At 42.6% G+C, this 18,433-nt stretch overlaps 2 protein-coding genes across 2 annotated transcripts; both read right to left on the bottom strand.

Moving 5' to 3' along the window:
- Positions 1 to 1,117: 1,117 nt before the first annotated feature.
- LOC310713819 (serpin B3-like) lies at positions 1,118 to 6,697 on the bottom strand. Its single transcript, XM_083518386.1, has 9 exons — positions 6,660 to 6,697; positions 6,279 to 6,463; positions 5,338 to 5,418; positions 4,797 to 4,922; positions 4,199 to 4,345; positions 3,745 to 3,862; positions 3,167 to 3,318; positions 2,554 to 2,721; positions 1,118 to 2,365 (listed from the first exon to the last, which is right to left on the bottom strand). The coding sequence occupies exons 2-9, from the start codon at positions 6,444 to 6,446 to the stop codon at positions 1,973 to 1,975; spliced, it is 1,353 nt and encodes a 450-aa protein (XP_083374512.1). The 5' UTR covers positions 6,447 to 6,463; positions 6,660 to 6,697; the 3' UTR covers positions 1,118 to 1,972.
- Positions 6,698 to 11,600: 4,903 nt separating this feature from the next.
- On the bottom strand, positions 11,601 to 17,385 carry LOC310714232 (serpin B3-like). The gene is made up of 9 exons (XM_083519486.1): positions 17,348 to 17,385; positions 16,964 to 17,148; positions 16,006 to 16,086; positions 15,460 to 15,585; positions 14,864 to 15,010; positions 14,402 to 14,519; positions 13,528 to 13,679; positions 12,872 to 13,039; positions 11,601 to 12,683 (listed from the first exon to the last, which is right to left on the bottom strand). Exons 2-9 carry the CDS (start codon positions 17,129 to 17,131, stop codon positions 12,291 to 12,293), a joined length of 1,353 nt encoding a protein of 450 aa, XP_083375612.1. The 5' UTR covers positions 17,132 to 17,148; positions 17,348 to 17,385; the 3' UTR covers positions 11,601 to 12,290.
- Between the last annotated feature and the right edge of the window lie 1,048 nt (positions 17,386 to 18,433).

An 18,433-nucleotide genomic window follows, 5' to 3' on the forward strand; every position in this document is an offset into this window, starting at 1 on the left:
GATCAATAGACCATCAAACGTCCGGGGACCCTGTGTGATCGCCACACACCCCTTCCCATGTTTTGTATGGGATTTCAGGTGATAGTCTGACTGAGTGTTTTGAGTGGAGACAGGGCTTCATGCTGCCCAGCTGTCTTGTGTGGGGTATCTTGGAGGGGAGCAAAATGCTGCATGACTGCATTTGTGTAGGATTTTTGGAGTGGTTGGGAAGAGGGAGTGCTTGGCTGTGTATAGAGGGAGCTTTGGAATGAAGGTGATAGTTCTTGGTTGGGGTTTGGGGGTTTGGGAAAGGGGGGTGTTGTCTGGCTGTGCTTGTGTAAGCGGTTGGCAGTGTTCCTGGGCTATGTTTTTGTGGGGTTTCCTCAGCTGGAGGGAAGGCTGTTCCTGGCTGTGTTGGTATGCAGTTTGCGGGGTATGTGTGTCCTTGTGTGTGTATTTTCAGAGTATCCTGGCTGGGTTCGTGTAGTTCTTTTGGGAGGGGCAGTTCCCTGTTTGGATTTGATATCCCACTTTATCACTACCCTAAGGAGTCTCAAAGCAGCTAACAATCTCCTTGTCCTTCCTCCCCCACAAAAACACTCTGTGAGGTGAGTGGGGCTGAGAGACTTCCGAGAAGTGACTAGCCCAAGGTCACCCAGCAGCTGCATGTGGAGGAGCGGGGAATCTAACCCGGTTCACCAGATTACGAGTCGACTGCTCTTAACCACTACACCACACTATGTTTGGGTGGGTTTGGTGGGTATTGCTTGACTGTTTTCATATAGGTTTATTTTGGAAATGTTGCTTCCCTGTGTTTAGGTAGAGATTATTTTCAGGGAGGTTGACTGACTGTGTTTACATGGGGCTGCGGGGTCTTGTCTAGCTGTGTTTAAGTTGAGGGGGGAGCAGAACTGAGGGTTGTTTGCATGGCTACGTTTGTGTGTATTTCTAGCTGTATTCCTGTGTCTCAGTTTTTGGATGTAAATGGGGGATTCCTATCTTATAGTTTGGCTTTAGAACACTAGGTGAGGCTTAAAAAAACTGTTGTCTGAGTACCTTGGGAAGACTTTTAATCACAGCTCTTGAGAACCCATACTCTACAATACACCTCACATAAGTGAAAACGACAAAACAACAATGTTATTAAATGCTTTGTTTATTGAGATATTGTGCAGTTCAGAAAAAAAGATGCAACAGGGTTTCATAGGTTTCAAAGAAAGAGTATAGTCTCACAGACATCATAGGGGGGGGGGGAATCAGATTGAGGAGCCAGACTACAGTTTACTCTTTTTGTACTGCAATGCTATATGTGTCTACTCAAAAGTAAGTCCCACTGAATTCAGCAGAGCTTACTCAAAGGTAAGTAGGTGTAGGCTGGAATCCTCATGCTGACTTCAGGGAAAGTAATTCAGCAGAAGGCATACAAATGTGTTTCAGTTATTCAGTCAGGATTGCAACAGGAATCAACAGGAAAACATTCATCAGGAAGCAGATTCCAGAGTAGTGACATATTCCTGCCTCCAGGCTCCATTCTGCTGTCAACTGTAGCCCAAAGAAGGGCAGCTTCTTCCATCACAGTGCTATAGTAGCACGGAAAACTGCACGCCCTGAATATTGCGCTTCATGCAAGACCTTAAGGGAAAGAAGCTCTCTTCCATTCAGAGTATAGACATTTCTGTTTTATCAGCTGCTCTGATTACCTAGATTTCTGTTTAAGAACTAGGACAATATTCAGCACTCAGGAGGCAAGATTTTCCTCAAAAAGTTGTAAAATAGGTGGAGAAAGAATTGCAGACAGGTAGGACAACAGCATCATTATCATACCATGAAAATTAGGCCCACCACCAAATGAAAGTTCTCTTGGACCAAATATCTGCAATGATTGACATTACAAAATATGAGGCAGAGAGGGGAAAATACTAGGTTTTTTTCTATAAAACATCTTCCATATCCGTTTTCCATTGATCTTGTTCCATGCATCAGAACTCTTCTCTTATTCTGGCTTAGCAAATCTACCGAGAGCAATGACGCTCTGGGTGCAATTGTGCATGATGAAATAGAGGAAAGGATGGTCAGCCCGAATCTCCACAGGTTCCCGACGTGGACGCCTATCTTTGGGGCAAGGGACTGGCTCTGGTTCTTCGCCACCCTCCTCATCAATCTCGATAGCAGCATCATGGACCAGCTGAGTGAGAGCCACGCCTTCTGTTGTGGTTGCTCCAGAGAAATCGGCCTTTTCGTGGTCAGTCAGATCCGGAAGATTCAGGTATTCGTTGGCTTCAATGCTCTTCTCTGAGCTGAACTTGGGAATGGCCAAATCCACCTCAATGGCCTTCAGATGACAGGACAGGTCAAGCAGATGCTCGTGGCTAAGTCCATCTTCCAGCTAGAGGAACACATAGAAGTTATAGTGATATCATTCCAATCCCAGATTGAATCAAAACAAGGGAGAATACAATAAGAAAATTATACCAACAGACTTTTTCCACACCAGTATTATTGAAATCGAGGGCCAGAGATGGATAAGGTGAATAAGACCATGGACAGTATCATAGGAATGGAAAGACCATTTACCTGTTCAAGAGCTTCTGCGTTGCAGTCTACTGGCAGCAGCAGAACGAAGGTCAGTTCATTGTTCTTGTAGGGGATCTCAACAACTTGGACTTGGACATTGCATAGGTCAATTGTCCCTGCATTGTAGACACCCTTCCTGTGCATCAGCTGCATGCTGTGGCATTCCTTCTGTGAAGAAAGGGGGAAAAGGAAATATTTCTTTCTTTCTTTGAGATAATGAGATTCAGCATTGCAAAACCAAAAAACACCTCCCAGAGAAAAAGAAAAGGGAGACAGCAGATTCTTCTCTTTTGTAATTTCAGCAACAATCCTACTAAATTTAGTCATCTTCATGCCTAACTAAAATCAGTTGGACTGGCATCAAGTGGCCAAGTTAAACCCCATTGTTAGCAGTGGGGCTCTAACTCTAGTTTTGGGTCATCATCTTCAACTAGAAGTGGTGATGACTGTCCTGCATTGCAGAGCCTTCCTTGCACCAAGTGTTTCAAGTGACCTCCATCAAGACCTTATTGGGGCAACTCAACTCCAACACTAAACATGTATTCTGGAAGTTACAAGGTACATTGTCTCTGCACAAAAAGACAAGGAAGCGAGGAATATGTTTCTAACTCACCTCATCTGCGTGATGTGGGTAAAAGGGAGCTTCTTCTGTGAGCTCTTTGTCAAATTTCACTTCCCATTGTCCTTTGAAGAAGAGAGCATTCACCAGCAGGAGCTGAACAAGGCAATCAAAGCTGTCCTTGGGGAGAAGGTCCTTGATCTTTCCTGGCAAAGAAATTGTTACAATGGGTTTTTTGAGAATGGAGGCGGGTTTTAACTAGTCTACTGCATTCCTCCAAATAAAACGTGAGCATACAATTTGTAGTTCATGGTTGATGGAGAATAAATGGAACAGCTTGAATAAAGTACTTAATTATTCCCTAAGTAGTCCTTTGCAACAGAATGGGAGCGTTTAACTGTTTTTGTAAGCAAATAAAATAGTATGAGCACCAGTTTATTACAACAAATCAATCCTACCTTTCCTCATTTTTGAAGGAAAGCAGAGGCCACAGTGTGCTCTGAGCATATTCTTGGGGAATAGGAAAGATTTAACTGGTTTTTTGAACCAGCATCAGAAGAACAAAGACCGGAGACCTCCCTATCATGAAGGTTATGTCAGGAAGAGGTCATCAGTGCATTCTGTGGTCTTACCATGTGTACGGGTTTCAACCCAAAGGTTGATGAGTCTCCTCACTTCCTCGGGGGCATTATGGAAATCCACACCATCCACTTCAGTCAAGTACAGTTTCAGAGCACAGAAAACGAATTTCTGAACAGAACAAGAAAACATTGGATCCATGTATCAGAATATATATAAGAAAACAGAAAATGTCCAGAGTATTCTCTCACATTTGAGTACTGCCTTAAAGATTCAGTGCCTCTTTGTAGTTTCAGAACACTAAATTTTGCAGGTGGAGACTTTCATAGAGCAGATAATCATTACCGTAGTAGATCTCTCTGGTTGCCTGGGAATGAGGCACAAGTTTGACAGACACCAGTAAATGATGAACCCATTTATGGTAGAATACAGTCAATTGCAGGTTGTAATTTGCACTTGGTTCTCACAGTACAGTGGAGCACCCATAGGGGCCAAAATCAGAATTACCTGGATGAAGGCAATGTCCTTGTTTCCATAGAGCTTGTTGGCAAAGCTCAGGGTATAGTTGGCGCTGGGCTCATTAAGAGTCGCAAGGATTTTGCTGAATGCCGTATGGATTCCTTCAGGCTTCTCACACTCATAGCAGGGAACATCCTAAGGATTAAAAAAAAAAAAGGAGGTTAATTCTCACATCACCTGGCTACTTATCTTCTTAAGGGTATATCTTGTGAGAAAGAAAACTTACAGACTTATCTTAAGCAAGAAAGCATGCTTGAAAGTTGAACTCAGGAATGCCTACTTTGAAGCAAACATTTACCACATCTGAATCCCTCCAGGCAGCCCAGCTCATCTTTCTTGTGATTTACTCAATTTTATGCTCACGGCAACGTTAGATGGGGGTTGATGGTGACTGACTCAACATCACCCAGTGAACTTCACATCTAAGCAAGAATTTAGCGGTTTCATTCCTACTTTCCTGTGAATTTTATCACAAGTTGTGTGGTATCATTTAGAATACTTAGAGATAACCCCCTTAATGTCTATTTGTGTGTGTGTGATTATTATTATTATTTTGATGAAACTCTCCAGATGTTTCACAACTTACGCGTCTAGGACAACGTGGCTCGGGCTCGGGCTCAGGGCAAGGAGCTGGGCGGTGAATGACTCGTCTCTTGTCACAAGGTTTAGGTTCAGGACGGGGTCTCGGTTTGGCACCACCAGCACCTTGGGTCTGCAATGAAGTTATAAAATGTCTGCATCCATAGGTAGTTCAATCCCAGCCCATTTACAATAAAGGAATAAGAAATGTTGGCATGAAACCAAATTAGTTTTTAAAACATCAGCCAATCCTTGTTCTGATGTTGCACTGATATCAGACAGATATATTCATGCTCTAATCCTCCTTCATCTCAAGGAGCGATGTAAACGTCACATGAAAATATTTTGTTGCAAATATATTTACGAAAATGACATTTGCACTTTTAAGAGCTGATTCAGTGCTCAAGGCCCCTTTTCTTCCTTTAGAGATGTTTTTGCCCAACAGGCATGGATTTGATGTTGAGATAACAGGAGATAATACTAATATGCAAGCTGGGTTCTATGGGCAGGGAAGGAATACACCTTTATCCAAGCGTTCTTCTACATACCCTTCTTAGTCTGGTTGTTGACTGTCCCAGGCTCCTGCTTCTGGGTTTGTCACACTCTTTCACTTCATCCCAATGCAGGACCTTGAATGAAATTGGAACATTGCTTCAGTTGCACAGGCAATATTATAACAGCAGCACTTATTATCTTGATATGTATATTAGGGACGATTTACATGACTCTTAGATCATATATGACAGTGGCAGGATGGATATCTTCCTGCATACTAATCTTTGAAATTATTCAACATATTTGGCATATGATATCTGAATCATGCTAAATTAATGATCCAAACATACATATAAACTTCAGGCAATCTATGGTTCTGCCTTGAGATGATAGAAACAAATCTCATATAGGATGAGAATCTTAAATTTAGTACTCCACATTTTGCAACAGTTTGCTATTTTTTATTTATTTTTTTAAAAAGATCCACATGAAAATTCACAAGCATTTTAGTGTGAAATTCTCCTAATAAACCCATTTCAGATGCATTTTCTTTTACTAATGTACACATTTTTGCAAGCAATTTCTCCAATACAATGCATGTTATGCTACTATCGCTAATATCTGCATTTTTATTCAAATTTCCCCCTAATATATGATTTTTTTGTAAATATTATTTTTACAAAACAAGTACAGGTAAGTACAAATCTATTTTAAAAGAGCTGTTTTTGGCTCATACATTGTTTTGAAAACTACAAATTTGGAAGATTTCCATTCCATTCAACCAAATTTCACCTCCATGACTAGTGATGCAATATTCTTTGATCTCTGCACATTTATGGGATTTTGTGCAGAGACGTTGACTGGGCTTATTACTGGATCAAGCCACAGTGAGGTCATTTCTCAACTTGTATCAAATGTGACCGGTGATGGAAAGGTATCTGCTAATGATGAGCCCAGTCTGAAGGCTGCATCTCTACTGCTTGATTAGACCCACCTTCTCGATCTGATCTGCTTGTTCACAACCAGATGCATAAGCGAGGAGGCCCAGGCCTGCGGTGAGGTTCACAGGGGAGAACACAAGGTTGTCGCATTGGTGCTCAGTTGCCAACACTTTGAAAAGGTCAACGGCAAATTTAGCATTGGCTTCAGGCAGGGTGGTCATGATGGAATTCAAAAGCTCTGAGGGAAGACCAAAACAGCTTGTCATTTCAGGATCCTTCAGAATACAGATATACTTGTTCCTACCTCTGCACTGCAATACATTCTATCACCAAACCCACAGTTTTGAAGAACTACCCATGATAAAAGAACTGCTGTAAAGATGCTCATCACCCAACACAAGGCTGCATGGATGCTTGAAAGGAGAGCTGCTTACCTTGGCTTCAGCTGTGATGATAGGAGTCTGGCAGGTGAGTGTGATGCTCTCCTCCTGTGAGACGCTGGTATTTATACTGATCATCTCACACCCCCACAACCATTAAACTACTTTGTATTTTCTGAATCTGCAAAAAATTAGATTAATTCAAATTTACATAATGAAACCAGTACGATGCAAAAACTGGACATTTCTAATGATCAAAGGTAATTATCTTGGATTGCCACATATACTCCCTGTATGACTTTGCTTAATTATGTATACTTCATCTACTGCAAAGTGCAGGCACAATGTGACACACCCTGTCAGCATCGGAGTATTGTCAGCGTGTCCCAAAGCACTCCAAATATCCCCTCAAAACTGTCCCTTAAAACCAAGTTTTCCCCCAAGAGACTCCATTGAAAGAATGTGTGTCCCTAGAGGCAGGAAATGCAGAGGGTTCATTTCTTATTCCCCACAACACCCTATATGGGCTTTGAAAAAAATGTGTAAGAAATTGAAAATGACACAGCAGGACGGTGGGTACGAATTCACCGCTGGAGGAAATGGTGAGGATCACTCGATTAGATATTTTAAAAAAATAGATTGGGCATATTCGTGGGAAATGTTTCTATCCGTCAAAATGGCTCAATGAAATGTCCGAGTCCAAAGGCACTATAGTTCCAAATACAATTCATGATCATGAGCGTGAGTGGCAGAGGAGAGCTGTTGTTTTTGAAGAAGAGAAGAAGAAGAAGAGTTTGGATTTGATATCCCGCCTTTCACTCCCTTTAAGGAGTCTCAAAGCGGCTAACATTCTCCTTTCCCTTCCTCCCCCACAACAAACACTCTGTGAGGTGAGTGGGGCTGAGAGACTTCAAAGAAGTGTGACTGGCCCAAGGTCACCCAGCAGCTGCAGGTGGAGGAGCGGAGACGCGAACCCGGTTCCCCAGATTACGAGACTACCGCTCTTAACCACTACACCACACTGACATATATGCCACCTTTCAAGAAACACCAGACTGAACATTGTTCAAAACAGAAGGCTGCATCAGTTGTAACTTTAGTTCTACCTATCTAGATTCTTTGTATGTTGTAACATCTGGAGAGCCATCACTTGCTATGTGCTTTTAGGGTTCACAAACTACAATCCATCCTGGGGTAGCGTGTTATTCACATGGCTTAGAACAAAACAAAATCTAAAATATGACCAATGTCCCAAAGAGCAGTCAGGAGAAGCAGGCAGGACTAGGATAAATAGGCTGTTCTGTGATCTGCTAGAATTCATCCAGATAATTCATTGTGCCATGAACTATTTAATACATATGGAGCTCTGAGGAGCATTTATGTTTCTGCTCTGAAGATCCTCATTTAATATTTTCAATCCCAATTCTGGGCACAAAGTAATAAAAGTAAAGAGAAGAACAACAAGATACAAATACTACAAATTCATATAAACAGGTCCAATAAGCAAACAACAGATGATGTTATAAGGTAAAAAAGCAAAACTACAATGTCAAAAATTGAAGTTTCCCATATAACCAATCACTTATCACTAATCAGTGACAGTGCAGTTTAAAGCATTTCCCATTTTATGGAAGGAAAAGGACATCTATATCAAGGAAGAAATCACTTGACTTAGATGGGAATTGACTGAAAACAGATTAATTCTACACCTTCGCACAGTGTTGGAGGGAGTTTGGGCACAGCGAGTGTTAACTCATGTCTATGTCAGGAAGCGCCTTCTTAACTTCCCTAATTGTTCGGACAGTGTCATTATATGATTTCGTCACTAGGTGGCAATGGAGTTATTGATATCTAGCTGGGAGTCAGAAATTTCTCGTTACTCTTCAGTTCTTGTTTAAGAGAGACAAGCTGCTAGGCAAGCATTTCGTTAAGTAAGATGTTCTCTAAGCCTTCCGTGGCAGGCTGGGCAGTGTGGGAAATGTACTCGTTTCTGCCACTGCCACCAAGTGAAAGCACGAGCAGGGGACCACCAACGGGAGGTGTGCTCCCTCCCCTATTATTTCTGAAGGGGGCTTCAAAGAACTGGATGCCCCAGCCTGCTTTCAATTCATGCTGTTCCTATATTTAAGAATTGATAATTGCAGAATTTGCAGATTACTTGGTCTCTAGCAGTTGGGTGTGGATGCAGTGGTGTAGCATGGGTTGCTGGTGCCCAGGACAGGGCAAGTGTTGTTCTGGGCAGTTGGGGTGGAAGCATGTGCTGGGGGATGTGCACTGAACCCGTGAGGCACATGGTTCACATGGCTGCCGCAGCTGCCGCTGCTGGTGGCGATAACCATGTGGCTTCTAGGCTTGGCGGCTCTGCCTCTTCCACTGGCCACGAGGAGAAGGACATGCGACTCCAGCCCCGAAGGCCTGGCCTGGGCATGGCTTGCCTCCCCACAGCTCCGGAGGGTGGCAGGAGCTCAGCCATGCAGCCTTGATGGGTGAGCCTGTTGTCAGGGTGCCTGGTTGCCCCTCTCTCAGAATTTTGCACTCTGCCCCCCATGCTACACCACTGTGTGCATGGAAATCAAGTCCTGCCCTCTTCTACCATTCTTACAGTTTTTGAATTGCTTTTTATCATATCCAGCTTATCTTTTATTGCACCGTTTTTACATTCTTTGTTGATGTAAATCATCCTGGAGCTTCATTAGTGAATGGTAGTGTTTGAGATATAGAGCGAGCAGGTAGGGAGATCTATATTGATGTTGATATAAGTCTTTATTAGCCTGTAACCTTGGCCAGCTGTAACGGGGTTACTTCTTACATGCAATCTTTTTAAGTAGGTCTCATAAGGAGGGCAGTGGAGAGGTCACCTACTAGGGCTAGTGGGGCACTGCTCCAACAAAATCAGTCTACCTTCACTCAGCCCTCACCTGTCTTTCCTACAACCAGTGCAGGTGTGGCACACCCTGCCAGGCTCTTCCTCTTTAGTCCCAGTCTTTCCTGTGTACAACTTAGCCAGGAGGACGGGGAGGGAATGAGAAATGAGTTGGCTTTGTTCGCCATTGGATCTGGCTCCATCAACCAATTGCCTACCTGTCTTCTCCACCAGTTCCTCTTTTTTAAAAATCATTTTTATTGATTTTCCCATAAAAACAGCCAATCCAGATATCCGAATCATAATTCAATTAAAAATAATAAACTAAAATAAAAAAACAACCAAATTATAATCCAAATTGTAATTATTAATTTTTCCGGGCTCCCCATAGTCTGGACCTCTGAAGCATATCTCCAAATCTTTGTCCCTGCCTCTTCTCGTTGTTTTTATGTTTTCCGCTTACTGATCTTAAAACTTTAAAGTTCTCCGTCCCTGGTGACTTCTCCACCAGTTCCACTGAGCACTAGCCGCCGCTGGTGGAAGGGATAACAGAAGGCAGGAATTGGTCTACAAAAACACAATAAGACTTTTTACAGTGTTGACCTAGAAGGGCGGGGGGGGGGGGGAAATCTGACAGCAAAATATCCTGGACCGCCATTGAACAGCTCCTCCCCTCTATAAATTTGCAGACCAGATCACTTTTAACGAACAGGTAGTGCCCCAGGTGTAGTCTGCTTAAATGGGGCAAGTGGCAGATCCGAGAGAAGCCTACCTGCTCCATCGGCTCCACCCCCTGGCACGGCCCAAGGCCCAGCCTGCATCCCCATTTGCCAAAGCAGGGCGCAGGCTAGGATCCAGTTCCTGATAGGGGACAGGGGCTTATGCCCCCACCGCCTATCACGAAGGGCACTGAAGTTCAAGTTCCCTTATCGAGGCCCCCAGTGAAGCCTCTGCCATCCTGCAACACTGCCGCACCAAGAGGGGTGAGAGGGCTTTAAAAAATATCGCAGGAAAATGGTTCGTGGAATTCGAGAAGCAACTGAGCAACGACACCAAATCTCAACTACATCCACCAGTGCTATTTTGCAAGAAAAAGAGGTGCTGGAACAACCCCTTGTTCTCTTATAATGGCAATGGCTGCCACCTGAGAGGGCGAGTTCTGGCTGAAAAAGCCCTGACACCCACTCCCCCCAATATCTTGGCACCACCAAGATGTCTCAGCCTCTTCCTCTTTCAAACAATTGGAAGCATGGCTATGACTGGAAATTCGTTTTACGTAGAAAAATGTTATATTGGCACATCAAAGTCTCAGTGGACGGTGACAGTGATAACTGCAGTACTAGGAAATGGGTGGTTTACATTTTTTTGTGTGATCAAAATTGCCCCTACACACGGGGTATTCTCAGATATGGACTGCATTCGCACTGACCAGTTTGTAGTACAGAAACATAGATTTTTCTCAATCCAGAATCATGTATACTCATCATCAACAGCTGCTTTCAGTCTAGAATGATTCTAGATCCCACCCTCCACAAGAGAGAGTGGTAACTTATTGCAGGTTTGAAAAACCTCCTCTTATTCATGCCTTTTCCTTCCTGTTTATGCCCCAGGTGAAGGAAGAAGGAAGTGGCAATTGCGATACTGGCATATAGCCACCCACAATGACATGGTGCAGGCGTAGATACACCTCCGCCCTCATTGACGAACATCCAGACATCTTTCTTTCCTTCAGAGGCATTCTTAGGAAAGGAAAGGAAAAGTCTGGGGCAATTGGAGCTGCCTGTCTGTATTTCTGTGGGAAGTTTTCCTCCCAGGAAATGAATATTTTGTTGCATTATGTGGAGTCAAATACGCGGTTTGGCATTTGGGTTACAGACTCAACCTCTACCTTATTCTATGTTTGGGGGAAAGTTACTGATTTCTGTGCCGCCACCTCCAAATACCACTCATCTTGTGATGTTGTGCACAACCATTCTTCAGTTTTTGAAATGCGAAGGAGGGGATCCTTATCTTATGGGTTGACTTTAGTCATAAAAATTCTTGTCTGAGTGCCTGGGGAAGATTTGTCATCACAATCCTTGGGAACTCGTACTCTACAATATATCTCACAGGAGTGAAGACTGCAAAACAAGTTTTATTAAATGCTTTGTTTATTCAGATATTGTGCAGCTTCAGTACAAAAGATGCAAGAAAGTTTCATAAGTTTCAAAGAAAAGCTATAAACTCACAAGCAACGTGGAAAGATTTTCATTTCAAAGAGCCAGACTGCAGTTTCCTGTTTCATAGTGTGGTCCAATACATGTCAACTCAGAAGTTCCACTTGGGCTTACTTCCAAGTAAGTAGATCTAGGATGGCAGCCTCATGCTGCTGACTTCAGGCAAGATAATTCAGTAGAAGGCATACAATTTTGCTTCAGTTGGTTAGGCAGATTTGCATCAGGAAAGAACAAGACGACTTTCATCAAGAAGCAGATTCCAGAATAGCAACATTTTCCTGACTCCACCCCAGTGTTCCATTTAGAAAAAATTAGTTGTGGCCCAAAGAAGTGCAGCTTCTTCCATCGCAATATTGTCATTTATCAAACATCTTCTTGAAAAGATGTAAAATGACAGGAGAAGGCAGGTAGAGCAACAATCCTATAAAACATCGTTGTCATACCATGAAAATTAGGCCCGCCACCCAATGAAAGTTCTCTTTGCCCAAAGCTATGCAAAGGTTGGCCTTGCTGAGTAAAGAGGAGAGAGGGAAACAATATTCTTCTATAAAACAACTTCCATATCCGTTTTCCATTGATCTTGTTCCATGCATCAGAACTCTTCCTTTATTCTGGCTTAGCAAATCTACCGAGAGCAATGATGCTCTGGGTGCAATTGTGCCGGACGAAATAGAGGAAAGGACGGTCAGCCCGAATCTCCACAGGTTCCCGACGTGGACGCCTATCTTTGGGGCAAGGGACTGGCTCTGGTTCTTCACCACCCTCCTCATCAATCTCGATAGCAGCATCATGGACCAGCTGAGTCAGAGCCACGCCTTCTGTTGTGGTTGCTCCAGAGAAATCGGCCTTTTCGTGGTCAGTCAGATCCGGCAGATTCAGGTATTCGTTGGCTTCAATGCTCTTCTCTGAGCTGAACTTGGGAATGGCCAAATCCACCTCAATGGCCTTCAGATGACAGGACAGGTCAAGCAGATGCTCGTGGCTAAGTCCATCTTCCAGCTAGAGGAACACATAGAAGTTATAGTGATATCATTCCAATCCCAGATTGAATCAAAACAAGGGTGAATACAATAAGAAAAATATATCAACAGACTTTTTCCACACCAGTATTATTGAAATGAAGGGCCAGAGATGGATAAGGTGAATAAGGCCATGGACAGTATCATAGGAATGGAAAGACCATTTACCTGTTCAAGAGCTTCTGCACTGCAGTCTACTGGCAGCAGCACAACGAAGGTCAGTTCATTGTTCTTGTAGGGGATCTCAACAACTTGGACTTGGACATCGCATAGGTCAATTGTCCCTGCATTGTAGATACCCTTCCTGTGCATCAGCTGCACGCTGTGGCATTCCTTCTGTGAAGAAAAGGAAAAAAGGAAATATTTAAAAAGAGAGAAGGAACTTAGTTTGCTTTGGGAAGTTCTTTCTTTCTTTCTTTCTGATCATGAGGTTCGGCATTGCAAAATGAAAAAAACAAAACAAAAAACACCTCCCAGAGAAAAAGAAAAGGGAGACAGCAGATTCTTCTCTTTTGTAATTTCAGCAACAATCCTACTAAATTGAAATCAATTGGACTGGCATCAAGTGGCCAAATTAAACCCCATTGTTAGCAGTGGGGCTCTAGGGCAGCTAACTCTAGTTTTGGGCCATCATCTTTAGCTAAAAGGGGTGACAACTGCCCAGCATTGCAGAGCCTTCCTTGCACCAAGTGTTTCAAGTGACCTCCATCAAGACCTCATTGGGGCAACTCAACTCCAACACTAAACATGTAGTCTGGAAGTTACAAGGTACATTGTCTCTGAACAAAAAAAGCAAGGAAGCGAGGAATATGTTTCTAACTCACCTCATCTGCATGATGAGGGTAAAAGGGAGCTTCTTCTGTGAGCTCTTTGTCAAATTTCACTTCCCATTGTCCTTTGAAGAAGAGAGCATTCACCAGCAGGAGCTGAACAAGGCAGTCAAAGCTGTCCTTGGGGAGAAGGTCCTTGATCTTACCTGGCAAAGAAATTGTTACAATGGTTTTTTGGGAATGGGGGTGGGTTTTAACTAGTCTACTAGTTGAACATAAAATTTGTAGCTCATGAATGATGGAGAATAAATGGAACAGCTTGAATAAAGTACTTAATTATACTCTAGAGAGCCAGTGGGGTGTAGTGGTTAAGAGCGGTAGTCACGTAATCTGGGAAACCGGGTTCGTGTCTCCGCTCCTCCACGTGCAGCTGCTGGGTGACCTTGGGCCAGTCACACTTCTGTGAAGTCTCTCAGCCCCACTCACCTCACAGAGTGTTTTTGTGGGGGAGGAAGGGAAAGGAGAATGTTAGCCGCTTTGAGACTCCTGAAGGGGAGTGAAAGGCGGGATATCAAATCCAAACTCTTCTTCTTCTTCTCTTCTAAGTCGTCCTTTGCAACAGAAGGGGGCATTTAACTGTTTTTATAAGCAAATAAAATAGTATGGGCACCAATTTATTGCAAAAAATCAATTCTACCTTTCCTCATGTTCCTCATAGTATGGGCACCAATTTATTGCAAAAAATCAATTCTGCCTTTCCTCATGTTTGAAGGAAAGCAGAGGTCACAGTGGGCTCTTAGCTTATTCTTGGAGAACAAGAAAGATTTAACTGGTTTTTTGAACCAGCATCAGAAGAACGAAGCCCGGAGACCTCCCTATCATGAAAGTTATGTCAGGAAGAGGTCATCAGTGCATTCTGTGGTCTTACCATGTGTACGGGTTTCAACCCAAAGGTTGATGAGTCTCCTCACTTCCTCGGGGGCATTATGGAAATCAACACCATCCACTTCAGTCAAGTACAGTTTCAGAGCACAGAAAACGAATTTCTGAACAGAACAAGAAGACATTGGATCCATGTATCAGAATATATATAACAAAACAGAAAATGTCCAGAGTATTCTCTCGCATTTGAGGACTGCCTAATGCCCTTAAAGATTCAGTGCCTCTTTGTAGTTTCAAAACACTAAATTTTGCAGGTGGAGACTTTCATAGAGCAGATAATCATTACCGTAGTAGATCTCCCTGGTTGCCTGGGAATGAGGCACAGCTTTGACAGACACCAGTAGATGATGAACCCATTTATGGTAGAATACAGTCAATTGCAGATTGCAATTTGCACTTGGTTCTCACAGTGCAGTGAAGCACCCATAGGAGCCAAAATTAGAGTTACCTGGATGAAGGCAATGTCCTTGTTTCCATAGAGCTTGTTGGCAAAGCTCAGGGTATAGTTGCTGCTGGGCTCATTAAGAGTCGCAAGGATTTTGCTGAATGCCGTATGGATTCCTTCAGGCTTCTCACACTCATAGCAGGGAACATCCTAAGGATTAAAAAAAAAGGAGGTTAATTCTCACATCATCTGGCTACTTATCTTCTTAAGGGTATATCTTGTGAGAAAGAAAACTTACAGACTTATCTTAAGCAAGAAAGCATGCTTGAAAGTCGAACTCAGGTATGCCTACTTTGAAGCAAACATTTATCACGTCTGAATCCCTCCAGGCAGCCCAGCTCCTCTTTCTTGTGATTTACTCAATTTTATGCTCACGGCAATGTTAGATGGGGGGTTGATGGTGACTGACTCAACATCACCCAATGAACTTCACATCTAAGCAAGAATTTAGTGGTTTCATTCCTACTTTCCTGTGGATTTTATCACAAGTTGTGTGGTATCATTTAGAATACTTAGAGAAAACCCCCTAAACGTCTATTTGTGTGTGTGTGATTATTATTATTATTTTGATGAAACTCTCCAGATGTTTCACAACTTACGCGTCTAGGACAACGTGGCTCGGGCGCGGGCTCAGGGCAAGGAGCTGGGCGGTGAATGACTCGTCTCTTGTCACAAGGTTTAGGTTCAGGACGGGGTCTCGGTTTGGCACCACCAGCACCTTGGGTCTGCAATGAAGTTATAAAATGTCTGCATCCATAGGTAGTTCAATCCCAGTCCATTTACAATAAAGGAATAAGAAATGTTGGCATGAAACCAAATTAGTTTTTCAAACATCAGCCAATCCTTGTTCTGATGTTGCACTGATATCAGACACATATATTCATGCTCTAATCCTTCTTCATCTCAAGGAGCGATGTAAACTTCACATGAAAATATTTTGTTGCAAATATATTTACGAAAATGACATTTGCACTTTTAAGAGCTGATTCAGTGCTCAAGGCCTCTTTTCTTCCTTTAGAGATGTTTTTGCTCAACAGGCATGGATTTGATGTTGAGATAACAGGAGATAATACTAATATGCTAGCTGGGTTCTGTGGGCAGGGGAGGAATACACCTAATCTTTATCCAAGCATTCTTCTACATACCCTTCTTAGTCTGGTTGTTGACTGTCCCAGGCTCCTGCTTCTGGGTTTGTCACACTCTTTTACTTCATCCCAATGCAGGACCTTGAATGAAATTAGAACATTGCTTCAGTTGCACAGGCAATATTATAACAGCAGCACTTATTATCCTGATATGTATATTAGGGACGATTCACATGACTCTTAGATCATATATGACAGTGGCAGGATGGATATCTTCCTGCATACTAATCTTTGAAATTATTCAACATATTTGGCATATGATATCTGAATCATGCTAAATTAATGATCCAAACATACATATAAACTTCAGGCAATCTATGGTTCTGCCTTGAGATGATAGAAACAAATCTCATATAGGATGAGAATCTTAAATTTAGTTCTCCACATTTTGCAACAGTTTACTATTTTTTATTTATTTTTTAAAAAAGATCCACCTGAAAATTCACAAGCATTTTAGTGTGAAATTCTCCTAATAAACCCATTTCAGATGCATTTTCTTTTACTAATGTAAACATTTTTGCAAGCAATTTCCCCAATATAATGCATGTTATGCTACTTTCACTAATATGTTCATTTTTATGCAAATTTCCCCCTAATATATGATTTTTTGTAAATATTACTATAACAAAATAAGTACAGGTAAGTACAAATCTATTTAAAAAGAGCTGTTTTTGGCTCATACATTGTTTTGAAAACTACAAATTTGGAAGATTCCATTTGGAAGATTTCCATTCCATTCAACCAAATTTCTCCTCCATGACTAGTGATGCAATATTCTTTGATCTCTGCACATTTATGGGATTTTGTGCAGAGACATTGGCTGGGATTATTACTGGATCAAGCACAGTGAGGTCATTCTTTTTCTCAACTTGTATCAAATATGACCGGTGATGGAAAGGTATCTGCTAATGATGAGCCCAGTTTGAAGGCTGCATCTCTACTGCTTGATTAGACCCACCTTCTCGATCTGTTCTGCTTGTTCACAACCAGATGCATAAGCGAGTAGGCCCAGGCCTGCGGTGAGGTTCGCAGGGGAGATCAAGAGGTTGTCGCATGGGTGCTCAGTGGTCAACACTTTGAAAACGTCAACGGCGAATTTACCATTGGCTTCAGGCAGGGTGGTCATGATGGAATTCAAAAGCTCTGAGGGAAGACCAAAACAGCTCGTCATTTCAGGATCCTTCAGAATACAGATATACTTGTTCCTACTTCTGCACTGCAATACATTCTATCATCACCAAACCCACAGTTTTGAAGAACTACCCATGATAAAAGAACTGCTGTAAAGATGCACATCACCCCACACAAGGCTGCATGGATGCTTGAAAGGAGAGCTGCTTACCTTGGCTTCAGCTGTGATGATAGGAGTCTGGCAGGTGAGTGTGATGCTCTCCTCCTCTGAGACGCTGGTATTTATACTGATCATCTCACACCTCCACAACCATTAAACTACTTTGTATTTTCTGAATCTGCAAAAAATTAGATTAATTCAAATTTACATAATGAAACCAGTACGATGCAAAAACTGGACATTTCTAATGATCAAAGGTAATTATCTTGGATTGCCACATATACTCCCTGTATAACTTTGCTTAACTATGTATACTTCATCTACTGCAAAGTGCAGGCACAATGTGACACACCCTGTCAGCATCGGTGTATTGTCAGCGTGTCCCAAAGCACTCCAAATATCCCCTCGAAACTGTCCCTTAAAACCATGTTTTCCCCCAAGAGACTACATTGAAAGAATGTGTGTCCCTAGAGGCAGGAAATGCAGAGGGTTCCTTTCTTATTCCCCACAACACCCTATATGGGCTTTTAAAAAAATGTGTAAGAAATTGAAAATGACACAGCAGGACAGTGGGTAGGAATTCACCGCTGGAGGAAATGGTGAGGATCACTCGATTAGATGTTTTTAAAAAATAGATTGGGCATATTCGTGGGAAATGTTTCTATCCGTCAAGATGGCTCAATGAAATGTCCGAGACCAAAGGCACTATAGTTCCAAATACATTTCAAGATGCTGAGCGTGAGTGGCAGAGGAGAGCTGTTGTTTTTGAAGAAGAGAAGAAGAAGAAGAGTTTGGATTTGATATCCCGCCTTTCACTCCCTTTAAGGAGTCTCAAAGCGGCTAACATTCTCCTTTCCCTTTCTCCCCCACAACAAACACTCTGTGAGGTGAGTGGGGCTGAGAGACTTCAAAGAAGTGTGACTGGCCCAAGGTCACCCAGCAGCTGCAGGTGGAGGAGCGGAGACGCGAACCCGGTTCCCCAGGTTATGAGTCTACCGCTCTTAACCACTACACCACACTGACATATATGCCACCTTTCAAGAAACACCAGACTGAACATCGTTCAAAACAGAAGGCTGCATCAGTTGTAACTTTAGTTCTACCTATCTAGATTCTTTGTATGTTGTAACATCTGGA

Source organism: Podarcis liolepis (assembly GCF_965112155.1).
Source record: "Podarcis liolepis genome assembly, chromosome: 8".
Lineage (NCBI taxonomy): Eukaryota > Metazoa > Chordata > Lepidosauria > Squamata > Lacertidae > Podarcis > Podarcis liolepis.

Excerpts from the sequence above, each read along its gene's own strand:
- LOC310714232 (XM_083519486.1), bottom strand. The coding sequence starts at position 17,131 with ATGACCACCCTGCCTGAAGCCAATGGTAAATTCGCCGTTGACGTTTTC. Across the intron at positions 13,040-13,527 it reads ACCCTCATCATGCAGATGAG|AAGGAATGCCACAGCGTGCA; the intron begins GTGAGTTAGAAA and ends TTTTCTTCACAG. Across the intron at positions 12,684-12,871 it reads GTGCAGAAGCTCTTGAACAG|CTGGAAGATGGACTTAGCCA; the intron begins GTAAATGGTCTT and ends GTGTTCCTCTAG.
- LOC310713819 (XM_083518386.1), bottom strand. The coding sequence starts at position 6,446 with ATGACCACCCTGCCTGAAGCCAATGCTAAATTTGCCGTTGACCTTTTC. Across the intron at positions 2,722-3,166 it reads ACCCACATCACGCAGATGAG|AAGGAATGCCACAGCATGCA; the intron begins GTGAGTTAGAAA and ends CTTTCTTCACAG. Across the intron at positions 2,366-2,553 it reads ACGCAGAAGCTCTTGAACAG|CTGGAAGATGGACTTAGCCA; the intron begins GTAAATGGTCTT and ends GTGTTCCTCTAG.